This window comes from Poecilia formosa, unplaced genomic scaffold (genome assembly GCF_000485575.1).
Source record: "Poecilia formosa unplaced genomic scaffold, Poecilia_formosa-5.1.2 Scaffold33, whole genome shotgun sequence".
NCBI lineage: Eukaryota > Metazoa > Chordata > Actinopteri > Cyprinodontiformes > Poeciliidae > Poecilia > Poecilia formosa.
The window spans coordinates 1,792,073-1,806,844 of NW_006799972.1; the positions used below are offsets into that span (position 1 = coordinate 1,792,073).

A 14,772-nucleotide genomic window follows, 5' to 3' on the forward strand; every position below is an offset into this window, starting at 1 on the left:
ACAAACTGGGTAAATCTAAGCCGATGTGAGTCTCTGTGAAAAAGCAATTGCTCCCCCTGAATCTAACAACCAATTGGGTGACCCTTGGCAGCAACAACGGCCATCAAGCATTTCTGATAGCTGGCAATAGTTTTTTTACATCACTAAGAAGAAATTTTGGACCACTCTTTTTGACAAAATTGTTGTATTTCAGCCATATTTGGTCAGAAACTGATGGCTGGACATTTGTCTTTATGGTTCCATCAATAAAGTCCAGGCCTTGAAGAAGCAAATCACCCCCAGACCATCCCACTGCCGTCACATTCATCTCTTGCTTTAGATCTGTTTTTATAAAATGCAGTGTTAGTTTTACACCAGATTGGGATCCGTCCAGATGCTCGTAAACGTTCCACTTCATCTCATTAGTCCACAGAATATTTTCTCACCCTGGGCATCATCAGAGTGGAGGCTTTATACTCCTTTTGGTCAGCAGATGATTTTTTTCATCTGGAAACTCCTGGATGAGATGTTGATTTTTCTCCAGTTGTGGATTGTGACGTCTATTTTTTTCTTTTTATTTGTGTAGCTCAGCTGCTTCGTAAAACCTTTTAGCCTACCTCGTGTTTTCAGGCAGTTTCTTTCAGGGTGATATTATTTATTTATTTATTTTTATTCTACACGTCTGGCAGTATTCTGGCCTTGATTTGAAATTTGTAGTTTGTTTTTACCCAGGTATTTGCATCCCCTTTTGTTGATGTTCTAACAAAACAGGAGCAGGATAAATACTTTTTTCACATCACTTCGTGCCTTTAAGTACAATAAATGAGTTTAAAAGAAGAAACATTGGATTGATAACTAATTTAATCTTATTTTAATCTGCCAAGCAGCTGCCTGCTAGCGTGAATGATCATCCCGGGGTCACCGGATGATTTGGCTGCAGCTCATGACGTTTCTGCAACCCGTCTTCCCCCTTTCTTCTTACCTTTCATTTTGGGGTCTTGTTCCATCCCACGCAGCATATTGTATTTATAACTCTGGCTCTTCCTCTTCTCTCGGTCCTCCTCTTCTTACCTCATTGCCTCGTCTCACTATCTTATACTTTACAAGGATACAAAGCTTCTCATGACATGACAAACGGTGAATCTGCAAGCAGTTATAGATCATCGTTCTGCCTTGTGGCTTAAAAAGAAAAAAAAAACTGCAAGTGATGCAGTTGTTGCAGTTGTTTCTTTTGTCTTTGGCACTACTCGGCTTGTAGAAAAAAAAAAAAAGAAATTAAGTGAGGTTAGAAGTGTAAAGGCCGCTGAGGGAATTATCCTCTTTGGAAGGTGGCACAGTTGTCTCTTGACGTCACACGTGACACATTGACATCAGGCATGTAAAAGACAGACTGTGTGATTGTAATACTTTTGTTATGAGGAAGGGCTATCTGTACAGTCTGTGCTCACTGTCTGTTTAGCAGCAGGTCCAGCCCAACAGATAGCTGTTTTGTAAAGTCGAAGCTTCGCGCCACAATCTCACCGAACTGTGAGCTTTCTAAGCAAATAAGCCTTCGAGGAAAAATGAGGGTTTTCCTGTCGCAAGAATTTCCACCCACAAGGATCCATATCCTTTTGTTGCTATTGTGCAGCTACTAAGTTCCATAGAAAATACTTTCTGTTTCTATTTTTTTTTTTTTTTTAGCAGATGTAAATATTTGACACAGAAAAATGAAAGGAAGAATTATGCTTTGGGTTCAAATCCACCACTGCTGCTGAGGAAAAATATAAATATAGGGGAATTTGCAAAAAAAAGACAAGAAAGCGCACAATATTGATACGCATTGAACGTTCGGGGATTTCCACTATCCCATTTACTTTCCTAGATGTTTTTTTTTAGGTTGTCACAAAGCAGAAGAATTCCCTGGTGCACCATGATGAAAATATTTTGGAAGGTAAAGTGGTGGTAAGGTGGTAAAATCCCAAAGGAACTAAAACTCAACCCAGAAGACCTCTGCCTGAAGCAAGACTTTCAATCAAACAGAATAGAATGGAAATCCCCCTTTTTGTCCCACAGGGGGGGAAATTCAGCAGCAAAGTGGCAGGATGTTGAGGCATGCAGGTTCACAGAAGGATGAAAGTATTAAAAATAAATGAAAACAGAACAACAAGCTGTACAGTAAGGACGATATTACAACAATAATGATACTTTTTCCATTAGCTGGGACATCAGTTCTTGCACCACAGCATCTGACTGCTATCCGCTGTTGCCGTGGAAATCTTGGGTGTACATTCGTTTTGAACCCAAAACAGAACGACATTGACCGTGTTTTAACATTAACAGAGACAGACCTTCTCATCCGACATCAGTGTGTGTCCTCACTGATGCTCTCCTGGAAAAATGAGCAGACTTTCACATGAACAGAGTCTTAAGACTTGTAGACAGTTTTTTCCCAGAAGTGTTGAAACTGTTGCAGCTGCAAAGCGTGGATCAGCATCGTATTAAATCCGTATTATAGCCCTGGGATGTCAGTAAGGTTCTTGATGTGTTCCCAAAACTTTTAGCAATATATTGGGTTTGAGACAAGCCAACCTGAGCAAACAGTCCCACCCACACTAAAACAAATTGCAGTTTTTTGCACCGGCATTGTGAAAACACACATTAAATGGTGCTTAGCAAACATTTTCAATGAAGAAGCTTTTATTAAATTGGGGGGAAAAAAAAAGATATATGTACAATGGATGACAGAGCAAAAGAGTTGAAATGAATGGAACTTCATTTCTATTTGTCTTCTAAACATTTTGTTAGGTAGATCTTTAAGGATCAAATGTGTGACTACGTGGCTGTTTGGACTTTTTCCACATCCCTCATCCTTCTCTAAGTGGGTCTCTGTGCTTATAAGCTGCGCCGAATCTCTAATGATTGTTGTTCTCCACACTCAGGTGTGATTGACGTCAGCCAGGGTTCTCGCCACTCATTTCAAAAATCTGCGTGTGACATTCTTGCACCACAGCATCTGACTGCTATCCGCTGTTGCCGTGGAAAGCACTCAAACTGTGGGAGCCTTGATATCAGAGTTTATCTGGCATTTTTCAGTCATTATCTGCACAAACTGCAGTCGATATGCTGGTGTTCTTTTGCACGACAGGTTCAGACTTTTCACAGGGAAAGGGCGTCTTAAATGGTTGTGCAGTTGTTTCTGCTCTTCAAACTTCTATTCAGACCCAATTTAATGGGGGGAGTGGAGAATTGTCTCTGCATGTGAGTTTGCAAAGTGCATCTGTTATGAAATTCTTCGATAAAGCGACATTATTAAACTTTAAACCAGACAGTTTAATAGTTCTTTTATTGCTAAATGTTTGAGTTCTGCTCATCTTTCTTTGATTCTCTCTGTTTTTTTTTTGTCCTGTAGATTCGCTACATCTCACAGACACAAGGTTTGCCAGGCGAACAATTACTGAATACGGGGACAAAGACGGCACGGTTCTTTTGCAAAGAGTCGGACTTGCCTTATGCAGCGTGGAGACTGAAGGTGGGAACTGACAAAACATGGAACAGTATAACTCTGAAGCAACAGATTGTGGTCCTATTTTGCTAACTGCTAAAGATGAATGTCATAGATCAAACCTTAGCTGCTTTTAAAATTGTACTCTACTATTTATTGGCAAATGCTTGCAATTCCAATAGAACAGGAAATGATGGCCTCAAGATACAAGTCATACTTGAGTTTTTAAAGAAAACATTTGTTCGCAGTCTGTTTGACGTGGTTGCTGCTTATTTATGCCTAAAATGTTTCACCGCATTTCTGTCTGGGATTCTCATTGGATGCTTTCTCGTTCTGCAGTCAACAGATGAACACGAGACGGAGACGGGAATGAAATCAAAGGAAGCGAGGAAGTACATCTTCAGCTGTTTGGATGACATAGCGCACGTATGTTTAGCTCTTTGGACTGAAATGTACATGTTAGGTCATAAGAGGAAAGTGACTGACATCACTTTGAAGAAAAATCTTTCCCCCTGTGAAATTCCAAGCTTAAAGTTTATAACGCAAGCTTCCAGCGGCCACTTCCTCAGAACTGGCAAATTCCCCTGTTTTCTAACAACACTTAAAAAATTGTAGAGTTTTTTTTTTTTTTGAGATTTTAGGAAATTCATATAGAATTTGTCATAATTTACCTTTTAGATAAAATCCTTCCATGTCACAAAACTTATTGTAATGTTTTATTCTTATTGGAGATTCATCAACAATTGTCCAAAATCATGTGGTTTTGCCCTAAGTCTATGACTGGCTGGTCAGAAATTGAAAAAAAAAAAAAAAAGGTCCTATTTGGATCTGTGAATGCCTCGTATCCACGATGCTAAGTTGGTTAAAAGGAAGTCAGAGAAATTAAATTAGTATTCTCTGACATGTTGAGTTTGCCTGCCCTTCATTCATGCTATGAGAGGGCAAACTTTCAGCAGATAGCAGGAAAGCTGAATGGATTGCAGCAAATCTGAGTCCTTTGATTCCTTTGAGCTTTCTACCTCTTCCGCAAATTTGGATTTTGTAATATTGGCAGCTTTAAAAAAAAAAAAAAAAAAAGTATGGCTACAACAAGGTTTGTGTTCTCTTGGGAGAGCTCACAGACTCTGTGTCTTGACGCCAGTTGTGCTAACTGCACATTTTGTTAAAAAAAAAAAAAAAATTGCAACCCTTTGTATTACAGGTGAACTTGATGATGAATCTGGAAGGTTGTGACTTGTTAGCGGAGAAGGCTGACCGGCGGGAGTTCGTGGGCCTGCTCAAGAAGATGTTGCTGATCGACGCAGAAGAGAGGATCGCCCCTGCCGAAGCGCTCATCCACCCGTTTGTGACGATGCAACACCTGCTCGACTTCCCCCACAGCAACCAGTGAGTCAGCTGGGCCTCGCATTTTAAGACATTCTGCAGATTATTGCGATTGTTTCACGTACCCTCTCTCCTGTCCGTAGTGTGAAGTCGTGTTTCCACATCATGGACGTTTGTTGGACTCGTCCCACTGGGTACGAGGCGGCCAACAGAAACAAAGGTCCTTTCGTTAGACCTGTAACTACAACCACTGCTGCCTCAGCCAACCTCCCCTTCAGTAAGATCCCAGGTGTTCACACTCAAGTAAGTTGTACAGAGTTTGTTTTTAGTAGCAACTTCCACTTCTGTGCATGGACATTTGTGTTTTCCAAACCCGTGCAAGAACAATTATTAGATCAGCCAACAAATATGCATGTTCTCAGAAGATTAATAATTTCTTTTGGTAGATAACAAATGAGTAAAAAGAACATTTCTTGGAAACGGAATGACGGAGTAGCAAATGCTGCAGGTTCCTGACATCCAATGTTCTGTTCCTTTCATTTGTTCCAACACAAATGAAAGGAACAGAGACTGATTTCTTGCTTTTATTACCCATTTTGTATGCCGACTTGCCTGTCTTATTGCGTCCTAGCACTGCTGTCATGGCAACAAAATCACGTCATGTTTCTGAGGTCATGGCAACAGTACAAATCACTGTTGTTGCCGAGAAGAAAAGAGGAGACGAGGCCCCCCTAACCTGTTTTGTTTTGGATTTTTCTAGTGCTCAACATCTTTACCTGAAAGCAATCATGCTGAGTTTTAAAAAAAACTAAAAAGATACAAATATTCACATATTAATGTTCTTTTGCAGGCAGCTACAAATATTAGAAGTCTCATGTTGCTTTCCACATGCATAACTAAATAGGTTTGATCATTTCCAATTTTAAGCAGTATCGAATGCTGCTGAGAAGGCGTTTGTAGGAGAAGGTCGTAACTGATTTGGTCTAACCCATATGAAAGCCTGCTTTGTGTTCACCATCATGTGTATGGGGGGGCTGGGCTACACGCAGTAGCAGTAGCAGAACAATATAGCCCTAGTTCTCGTTATCCTTTAAATGTGATTATACCCGGGCACGAGAGCAGGGTTAGCAGAGAAGCAAAAGCACATGTTCCACTATTTAAAGGGTCTGACTTATTTCCGCTCAGCATTGTTAGCTCTCCTGGTAAGTGTCCAGATTCAACAAACAAGGCTGACCTCGGCAGGTCAGCCTGGATAAATCAATCCCATAAAAAGTAATTTTTTTTCAGCTTGGACATGTGATGATAGTAGCAAAGCCTTGACTTGATCACTTTATCCTAAAGAAGTGGGCTCTGAGTATGTTTTTTTGTCTAAATTTTAAACTTGTCAGAGCAGTGACTTTGTTGTCGTAGATTCGAGGTCCAACACGTTCTCCTTAATTCTGTCCAACTGAAAATCAAACTCTGTTCATAGAGCTGTCGCCACCTACTGGCAGAATAAAATATTTATGTTGCTTTTATCCTGTTTTTTCAGGGTTTAGTTCCACCTGCGCCGTCAGTAATGCACCATGGGATACCGCTGCAGACTGGCGGTGGTCAGTTTGGATGCAATGATTCGTTTCAGCAAGCTCTCATTCTGTGTCCCCCGACAATACCAGGTACTGAATGGGACTGTCAGTCTCAATTTCACTTTTATCATTTTTTTTTTCTGTAAATATCTAAAGGTCAAACATCCTGTTATTTGCATCTTCAGGTATCCCCACTAATACTGCTAAACCAGCTGGCTACTCTGTCCGTATGGAGGCCTCTGTACCTCTGGTGACTCAAGCACCATCAATCCAGCCGTTGCAGATCAGACCTGGAGTCATCACTCAGGTAGGGGTTGGATAAGGATTACACTAATAACTTAAAGCATTCATACCCTGGAAACTTTTCTTTTAACATTTGTTTCATTACATCGCAAACCAAAAATGTTCAGCTGTTTTATTTTCTGGTATGTTAATGTAAAATGGTGCATAAGTGTAAAAGTGGAAGGAGAGGATACAGAGTTGTAATTTTTATTTTTGATTTTTTTCACAAATAAAATGGGAAAAGTGTGCCATGCATATGTATTCAACTTCCCTGATTCAAAGTGTTGTGAAAATATAATTTGCTCTCACAACTTGAGACTGAAGTTTCTGCCCACTCTTTGCAAGCCGCCTCAAATTCTCACATTTTGGTCTCCGTCTGCAAACGCCTTGATCTAAACCGTTCCATTGTAACTCTGCCTGTATATCCAGGGTCGTTGCCATACTGTAAGGTTAACTTTGACCCCACTTTCAAGTCTTTTGTGGCCACTAATAATAGTCTGAAGAAAAACATCCCAACAGTATAATTCTGCCACTCCCACGTTTCACTGTTAGGATGATGTGTTTCACAGTGACGTGCTGTGCTACTTTTGCTCCATGTGTAGCGTTTTGGTCTAATCTGACAAAAAATACATTAGTATCACGTGTTTGCTGTGTCTCCTACGCAAGATGCGACTCTTCTCTGTAATGCTCTCTTAACAAGTGCCCGTAGCCAACAGAGAACAGCTGCATTTCTAGTTGGATTATCTTTCACACAGGCTCTATTTTTTTATTTTTTATTTTTGCAAATAAGTGACTTCTGAAGGAGGTTGTTTTGCACTGAATTTTATTTAGAGGTATTAAATTAAAAGAGGCCGAACTCAACGTGCGCATCGCACACTCAGACATTTACCTGCAAAAGTTTAGAAAATCTTGCATATTTTTTCCCCATCTCTGTGTTGGTCTATCACATGAAATTTTCATTAAAAATATTAAGCTGTTTCGATTGTGATCTGACAACATGCTAAAGTCCTGTGAATATATTCCCAACACAACTAGTATTTAGGCTGAGAGACTGAGGTAAAGTGTACCCCTAAGTAAAGTAGGTCAAACATTCAGTTGTTGTTTTCCGACACGCTGACAGGCCTGGTCGAGCCGTGCCCAGCAGATCTTGGTGCCCACTTGGCAGCAGGTTACGTCTGTCCCCCCACCATCAACTACACTGGCTTCTGACACTGTGACTGGCACACAGAGATTAAGTGACTGGGGGTGAGAATCCTTTCTATTTTAGTATTACATATCTTTGATGTAACATACTTTCATTGCAAAGCTTTATATGCATAGCCTTTTATCTTTCTTTTTTTTTTTTTTTACTTTTGGTTGCTATGCTTAAGGGATGGATGTAGTAGGCTGAAGCTGTATTGTTTCCTCCCCTTAATGTTAATGATTTCTGACTCAAAGCTGACCCTTTGACATTCAGAATTTGTGCTGACGGCTTTTGGCTTTTATTTTTCTTGCTGCAGGAAAGTGCGTCCCCATGGTAACCATTTCAGCTCCATGATTGCACACCCTCAGCCATTCCTAACCAACCAAATGACCATGTCCACCCACCAACCGGTCAACATAGGCATCGCACACGTGGTGTGGCCACAGCCAGCGGCAAACAAGCGAGCAAAGCCTTGTGTGAACAGGTGCTTGACGTGGATTTTCATAATTAAGAAAGACAGGGAAACATGCACCTATGGGAACTGACATTTTTTTTCTGTTCGTTGCGCAGGGGCAGCAGCACCTCCCAAAACACAAACATCCAGAATGTGGCATGCCAGTCCCCAAAGATGGCCGATACAGCAAAGAATGTGGAGGAAATTGAGGAGGAGGGAGCCAGATGTCAAGAAGAAGGGCGCGTCATAGGAGAGGGGCGAGCGGAGGATCAGGTTGAGGAGGACGACGAGGAGAGCTGCTGTAAAGTGGAGCCGGACTGCGAGGAGCTCTCGGTTTCGCAGGAGCAGCGGCAGGAAATGTTGATCTCTGGCCTCGCCAGCCCGACTGTTAGCGTCATCAGCATCAGCAGCGATGAGGAGGAGGACGCACAAAGACACTCGATGGGCGAGTAAGTACTGAGCATCAGGCTGAGTTGTCTGTTTCTCGTTCTCTAAAGGCTTTTACATCTTATTTTTGCTCTGTTTACCAACACACAGGTGTAAGGGCAGTGCGGATTGTGAAGCATGTCAGAGCACCATCAGTATGGAGAGAGTATGTTCTCTCAGCAGTCCAGACAGCACGCTCAGCACCAGCTCTTCAGCTTCAGCCCAGTCCAACAACTCCCCATGCAAACAACCCAATAGGTAAAGCTCTATTATTTTTTTATTTTTTTTTACATCCAGGGCATTTTACACATTTCGAATTCAACAGAAACACCTGATTTGTCAACCTCTTCCAGCATGTCGGATGACGAACAGGAGAGCGGTTGTGACACGGTGGAGAGCTCGCCTGCCTCGCACAACTCCGGCCACAGCAGCAGTCCCTTTACCGAGCGCCGCTACATCGCCGACAGCAACCAGAACTGTGAGCCGCGCGTGGCGTGCGTTGCCCCCGAGACTGAGCCCAGCAAGCCTACAATACGCACCGTTGTGGTGCCTCCGATGCGGGTGCAGAACAATAACAACAACTGTTCGATCAGCGAAACACCTGGAAACGCAGGTAAACCTTGAAGTCTTAAAATTTTTCTAACAGATATGCATTTAAATGTTTGCTATCCTTAAAGGACATATATCATTATTTTTGCGCCTAACCATTGACTACCATTGTTACTCTTAACCCCATCAGCCCTCCCGTTTCTTCTGACGACAGAGACTTGCAGTGATTGTGCAAGTCTCACTTTTTCTCCACGTAATCTGCCCGTGTTTTTAGTCATGAGGGATTTTCTCCACTACAGTGATGAAGATGACCAAATGTTATTCCTCTCCATCAGAGCATTCAAACTCTGTGGAAGCGTATGTAGCTAGTTGTCCATGTTGTCCACTTGAATTATCAGTCATAAACCTGAACTGTGCTATGTCTTCATCACTCAGTTTTTGTTTTCTTCTATTTATTTAAGATTTCAGTTGTTTTCTAATCTTGGAACAGATTCTCTGTTTCTTGTTTGAAAACAGAGGGACTGGTTTTGACTGAGTGAAGAGAACCCCGTCCCCCTGACTTTTGATTTCGTCCACAAAGTTCACCCAGGTTTCACTACATAGATGATTTCTATGGAAGAATTCCTCACTACATTAATTTATCTGTTCTTTTTATCCGAAAAATCAATGTGTTCTGTGATTTGCGAGAGATGTTTTGGTTTGAAACAATATGTCAGGGTTCACAGATGCAAAGCCACAATTGTAACAGGGCATGACTCAAAAGCTTCCTCTTGTTTCTGAAGAACGTGTTTGAATATCTGAAGGTTGGTTTTATTTCTTTGTGTTTCAAACTAACATTTCTGGCACTAAAACATGTTATATGTCCTTTAAATTTGTATTTATCCACTGTTGTGGAGTAGGACTGAGTCGGGTACAGCTTCCAAAATTTTCTGAAGGAATCAGTGTGGTTTGATAGAAACATATTTTTCCCTCTAATATAAATTACAGCTTGCAATAACTGAAATAATGGGACATCTTTCCATCTTGTTGCTGTGTTGTTTTTGATGGTATTATCCACTCAGACAGCTACCAAGTGCTTAAGTACGTTGTGCGAGGTCAAAGGTCTGGTCAACAGTGCTGCTGTCTGCTCCACAGGTCACATGGCCTGGGATTATGCTGTGTTAGTAGGCCACAGAGGTTCTCACAGGTGATTATGGGTTCCCTGCTGTGACGAATCTGCTCTGATTTCTGATGTTTTTTACTTGCATGATGTCTACATTTCTCTAAATCTGAGATCTGCTGAAACTGTGTGGATCTGCACTTCTCAAATCTGCGTAGTACATGTGTAATAACCGCCAAATGTTCAATGCTCTGAAAAAAAAAAAAAAACTAGGTGAAAGTTTAGTATTTTCTTGCTATTTTAAAAAAAAACTAATGTTTGAAGTGTAGCTTTTATGCTGTTACGCATTATCTCTGTGGGCTTTGTAAGTGCTGTGAAGAGTAATTTAAGTATGACTTTTTTTCTGAGTTTAGAAAGTGAAGTGTTTGGCTTTAAATCCTGAAAGAAAATCATACAGACTCATTTTTGCTTTCGTGCCAGTGGCGTATCTCTCGCCTGCCTTTAAACCACTACAAATGAAGCCCAACATAAAAGGGCACGTCTCTCTATTTCAGTGCTGAAAGATTTATTTATAGCAAACAATCTGACCCCCACCATAAGCTTTATGATCAAGCTTAGTGAGAAACCTCTCCTCTTCTCCAAAAATACTTCTATTTATATCCATCCATGTTTTAAGCCTTGGAACTGATCCCACACAGCTGAAATCTCTGATAAGCCCACAGAGCTGCAAATGTTTCCAAGTGGGTACCGAGATATGCCGTGCATTTGCAGTTGTTGCAGTTGGATACATGCTCCAGCTCAAGTCCTGTTTGCTTGTTGTATCCTTTCTGACAGCAAGACCTGGGCACCAGTATATCTGTATTCACGCGTTACCCCCTCTCTCTCTCTCTCTCTCTCTCTCTCTCTCTCTGTCTCCTGTTACATGACCTCTCTCGGTCTTAGAGTCTTTGTGCCACTCCAGAGGGAGAGGCATTCCTGGGCGACAGCATCACCACTCCACACCACTCCTCAACAGGCCGCAGAAAATCGGCCCCGTGTTCCAGCCCCAGCAACAGCAGCCTATGGGCTTTGGACAGGTGAGGGAAATTCGCCAAGAAAATCAGTGTTTAAAAGGAGAGTAATGGCTGCACTTCCACTCTGTTAAAGGGGTTATTAAATGCAGAAAACAGTTGCACTTCATAAGTCGAGCTTATTTTTGCAGCACTGGCATTGGTCTGATGAGAGCTAATTAGATTCTATTGAGTGCAGCTTTGTTAAGATGAGCTTAGTATCTCTTGGTAGAAAGACATGTTTCACCTTCTTAAATGGATCAATGACAGCAGTGCACATGCTCGAGCTCGCAGAAAGCTTCCTGCACGTCCTCGCAAATGTAATGCTGATTTTTGCTTGTCATCTTTTCCTTTTTATACCACTGCCAGTTTAGGGTATCAACTTGGGCAGTTGTGACTACATGTGGGCAGTCAAGAGGCATAAGGAGAACATTTGAATCGCAAATGTATATATATTTTTAATTGCTGAACAGCTCCACTGTATAGCATTGTCTCTTGCTTGTTTCAAGTGCAAAAATCAGACGGTGTTTGCCATGATCTGCGATTGTAAAGTCAAAAACTGAATGAAATAGGAAGTGTTGTTTTCTATGTATTAAATGAACAACAAAATCAAACTTTTTAAACGGATTTATTCCATTTGAACTTATATTGAGTTGAAGACTGAAACTGAAATTCTGGATCAGTGTGAGAAGCCTGTAAAGTAAAACATTATAATGAGGGCTCCATACTTAAAGTAATAAACATCCTCAAAGATCTCAATCAATCAAAACAGACTCTCGTGCATAATAACACATAAAATATATATAATAGAATCTAAGAACACACATACAAAATCGCACGCAAAACATAATTTAAATTGATCGATTTCAAAACAAACAGTGCATCCTGAAACTGGATGAGTAGCAGGAAGGAATCGGTGCGATCTGTGATCACTACAACGATATTGTTTGCAGGACAGATCAAAGGTTTTATGAAATGTACGTTGGAAGTGTTTTGAATGTGCAAGCACAAAGCAGCTCAAGTCAAACTGAACAGAAGCTACAGCAGTCTTTGTAAATATCACTAATCGTTTCTAAAATGATCACAGGGAAATTTGTCCTGCTGGGTTCTGCAAAGGGCAGCCCCAGTTCATTCTGTCTCTCTCTCTCTCTTTTTTTTTTTATACCAGCACTTCTTGGATTTAAAACTATCAAGTGTCGTCTGCATGAATAATAATAATAATAAAAAAAAAAGAAGCCAAGATTATGTGCACTACAGCACAGATGTGTTCTTCTCTCCCTCAGGTCCAGCATTTCACTTCATGCCACCAAGAATGGAACGGGAACTTTGCCAACCGGCGACCACAGGCGTACATCCCTCCCACCATGCATGGGCACACCTTCACGCTTTCCCACAGCAGTCCAAACCACACAACAGGCCCCCACCCCCACCTTGGGGGCCACCCGCATTCTCAGCCTACCCTGTTGTCGTACCCTCCGTCTGGCCCTCTGGTTACAGCGGCCCCCGTGGCCCACCTGCTGGCTTCCCCTGGCGCCTCCCGCCCCGTCCTCCAGCCCACCTATGGCATATCCCACCCGGCAGGCATTGTGCACCAAGTGGCAGTGGGTATCAACCCCCGGCTGCTCCCCTCCCCCACCTTGCATCCACAGAGCCAGTTCAAGCCCCTGTTCCCCCCGCACTCTTACATCGCCTCGCCTGCTTATGGCAGTTTCCCCCTCAGCCCCACCAAACTAAACCAGTACCCCTACATCTGAGCGTGGCTCTGGTACCTTTCCTACCGCCTGGGGGCTAAGCAGGGCAGCATCCCATCCTAAACCACAAACAACATGGTTTTCATTTCTAATAATAATAATAATAATAAAAAAAAAACAAAACAAAACCATGGCACAACCACAGAGAAAACAAGCTATTTTTTGAATCATGTCGACTCGGTTGTAATTGAACTTTTAAGCTTTAAAAAAAAGAAAGAAAAAGAAAAAAAAAGAGTTCCAACGGTGGCGATGATCTGGCAAAAATTAAGAAGGAAATAATGTATGAATGATTGAATGATGGAATGAATGAGTAGTTAAACTCACACTTAATGTGTTTTGCACATTTGATATATCTTTGCATTGGATCTTCTACGAATACTCCTCAAGACAGATGAATAATTGGGGTGTTGTTGAATAGTTAGAAAAAACCCCCCGGTCCCAGCTATTTTTCTACATTGCCTTCTTATGTGTGCAAGACACATCCGTATTTGTAAAGCCATCCCAGTCTCTAGCTCTAGATCGACAGATGCACATGTTGTCCACGGTGTATGTTGTACTGCGTTTGAAGTATTTGTACCTTTTCGGTGTCTTTTGATGTTCGCAATGTCAAGTCAGTTATCCGATTTAAAAATAGGGTTGTTCATCACGCTGCATGTGGTCTTGCATGAGCAAAAATGTAAACGGAAAGATGCATAGACGTTGCTCTTATTGTTTGTGTCACAAGACTCGCTGCATTGTATAACTGTCCCCCAGCCATAGTGCCTTACATATTTGAGGTTGTTAATGTTACTACTTATATATGACTATATACATGAATATTAATGTACTGGACTGCAGCACTTGAAATTCCAATCAGTCGATGCATCCTATGTGTGAGTATATATATGCACATGTGTATATGTTCCATGCATAGCCTGCATGGATGTGATGTATCGCGGACAGCGGTGCTTATTTTTCGGAGTCTTTGTATATTTCAGTGTGTAGTGAGTTCCTTTTTTCTGTTCTCTCAAGAAGAACGGCATGCTTTGCTGTTGCGAATGCCTGCTGTTTCCTTAAACACGTTTGATTTTTTATTTTTTATTTTTTTCCTCTCTGTTTCCGAATGAACTAGTGTACAAAGTGCAAGTACTGGATATTGCTTAACATTTGATAATCACTTTCTATTTAGTGAAACTCTTACTACTAACAGTATTTGTACTGTTTAAAAACGGCAATACAATCTAAATAGTCGTCGGTTATATATTTCTTTTGCTTTTTTTTTTTGTCTTTTTAATTTTATTTGGAGTGTTTTCACTTTGTTTTTAGATGTTTAGAAGTGTGACGGGCATGGCTTTGATTAGGTAAGATTTAAAAAACAAAAAAACAAATGCAAATTCGTTTTACGGTATGGGATATTCTTAGCCTGAGCAAACCATGCAGTATTTGATATACACACATATATGACATATATTATAGAGTTAGAATATTTAGTACAGATGCTTGTTAAGGTGTGAGGTAATTGTGTGCAATTCTCTCGTTTATGCATGTGTGACAAAGTTAACTTTTCCCCTTTACATTGATACCATTTGTTAAAGGCTTAATGCTTATCAGTGTCAACTACTTATTTTATACATTCCGTCAGGGAGGAT

General features: G+C 41.2%; 1 protein-coding gene across 4 annotated transcripts in view; it reads left to right on the top strand.

Annotated features, from left to right (window-relative positions):
- The window catches only part of hipk3b (homeodomain interacting protein kinase 3b), a 37,349-nt gene extending 22,850 nt beyond the window's left edge, over nt 1–14,499 (top strand). For 3 of the 4 annotated variants that reach the window (XM_016670378.1, XM_016670380.1, XM_016670379.1), the window contains exons 4-17: nt 3,371–3,490; nt 3,803–3,889; nt 4,665–4,849; nt 4,930–5,089; nt 6,318–6,441; nt 6,537–6,658; nt 7,754–7,878; nt 8,133–8,300; nt 8,387–8,719; nt 8,808–8,954; nt 9,050–9,309; nt 10,380–10,431; nt 11,287–11,420; nt 12,677–14,499. In XM_016670378.1, the coding sequence (XP_016525864.1) occupies nt 3,371–3,490; nt 3,803–3,889; nt 4,665–4,849; nt 4,930–5,089; nt 6,318–6,441; nt 6,537–6,658; nt 7,754–7,878; nt 8,133–8,300; nt 8,387–8,719; nt 8,808–8,954; nt 9,050–9,309; nt 10,380–10,431; nt 11,287–11,420; nt 12,677–13,185 (2,526 nt within the window). In that variant the 3' untranslated portion in view covers nt 13,186–14,499. The remainder of the gene's footprint in view (nt 1–3,370; nt 3,491–3,802; nt 3,890–4,664; nt 4,850–4,929; nt 5,090–6,317; nt 6,442–6,536; nt 6,659–7,753; nt 7,879–8,132; nt 8,301–8,386; nt 8,720–8,807; nt 8,955–9,049; nt 9,310–10,379; nt 10,432–11,286; nt 11,421–12,676) is intronic. The other variant, XM_007549833.2, reaches the window with a different exon arrangement.
- Nucleotides 14,500–14,772: the final 273 nt, after the last annotated feature.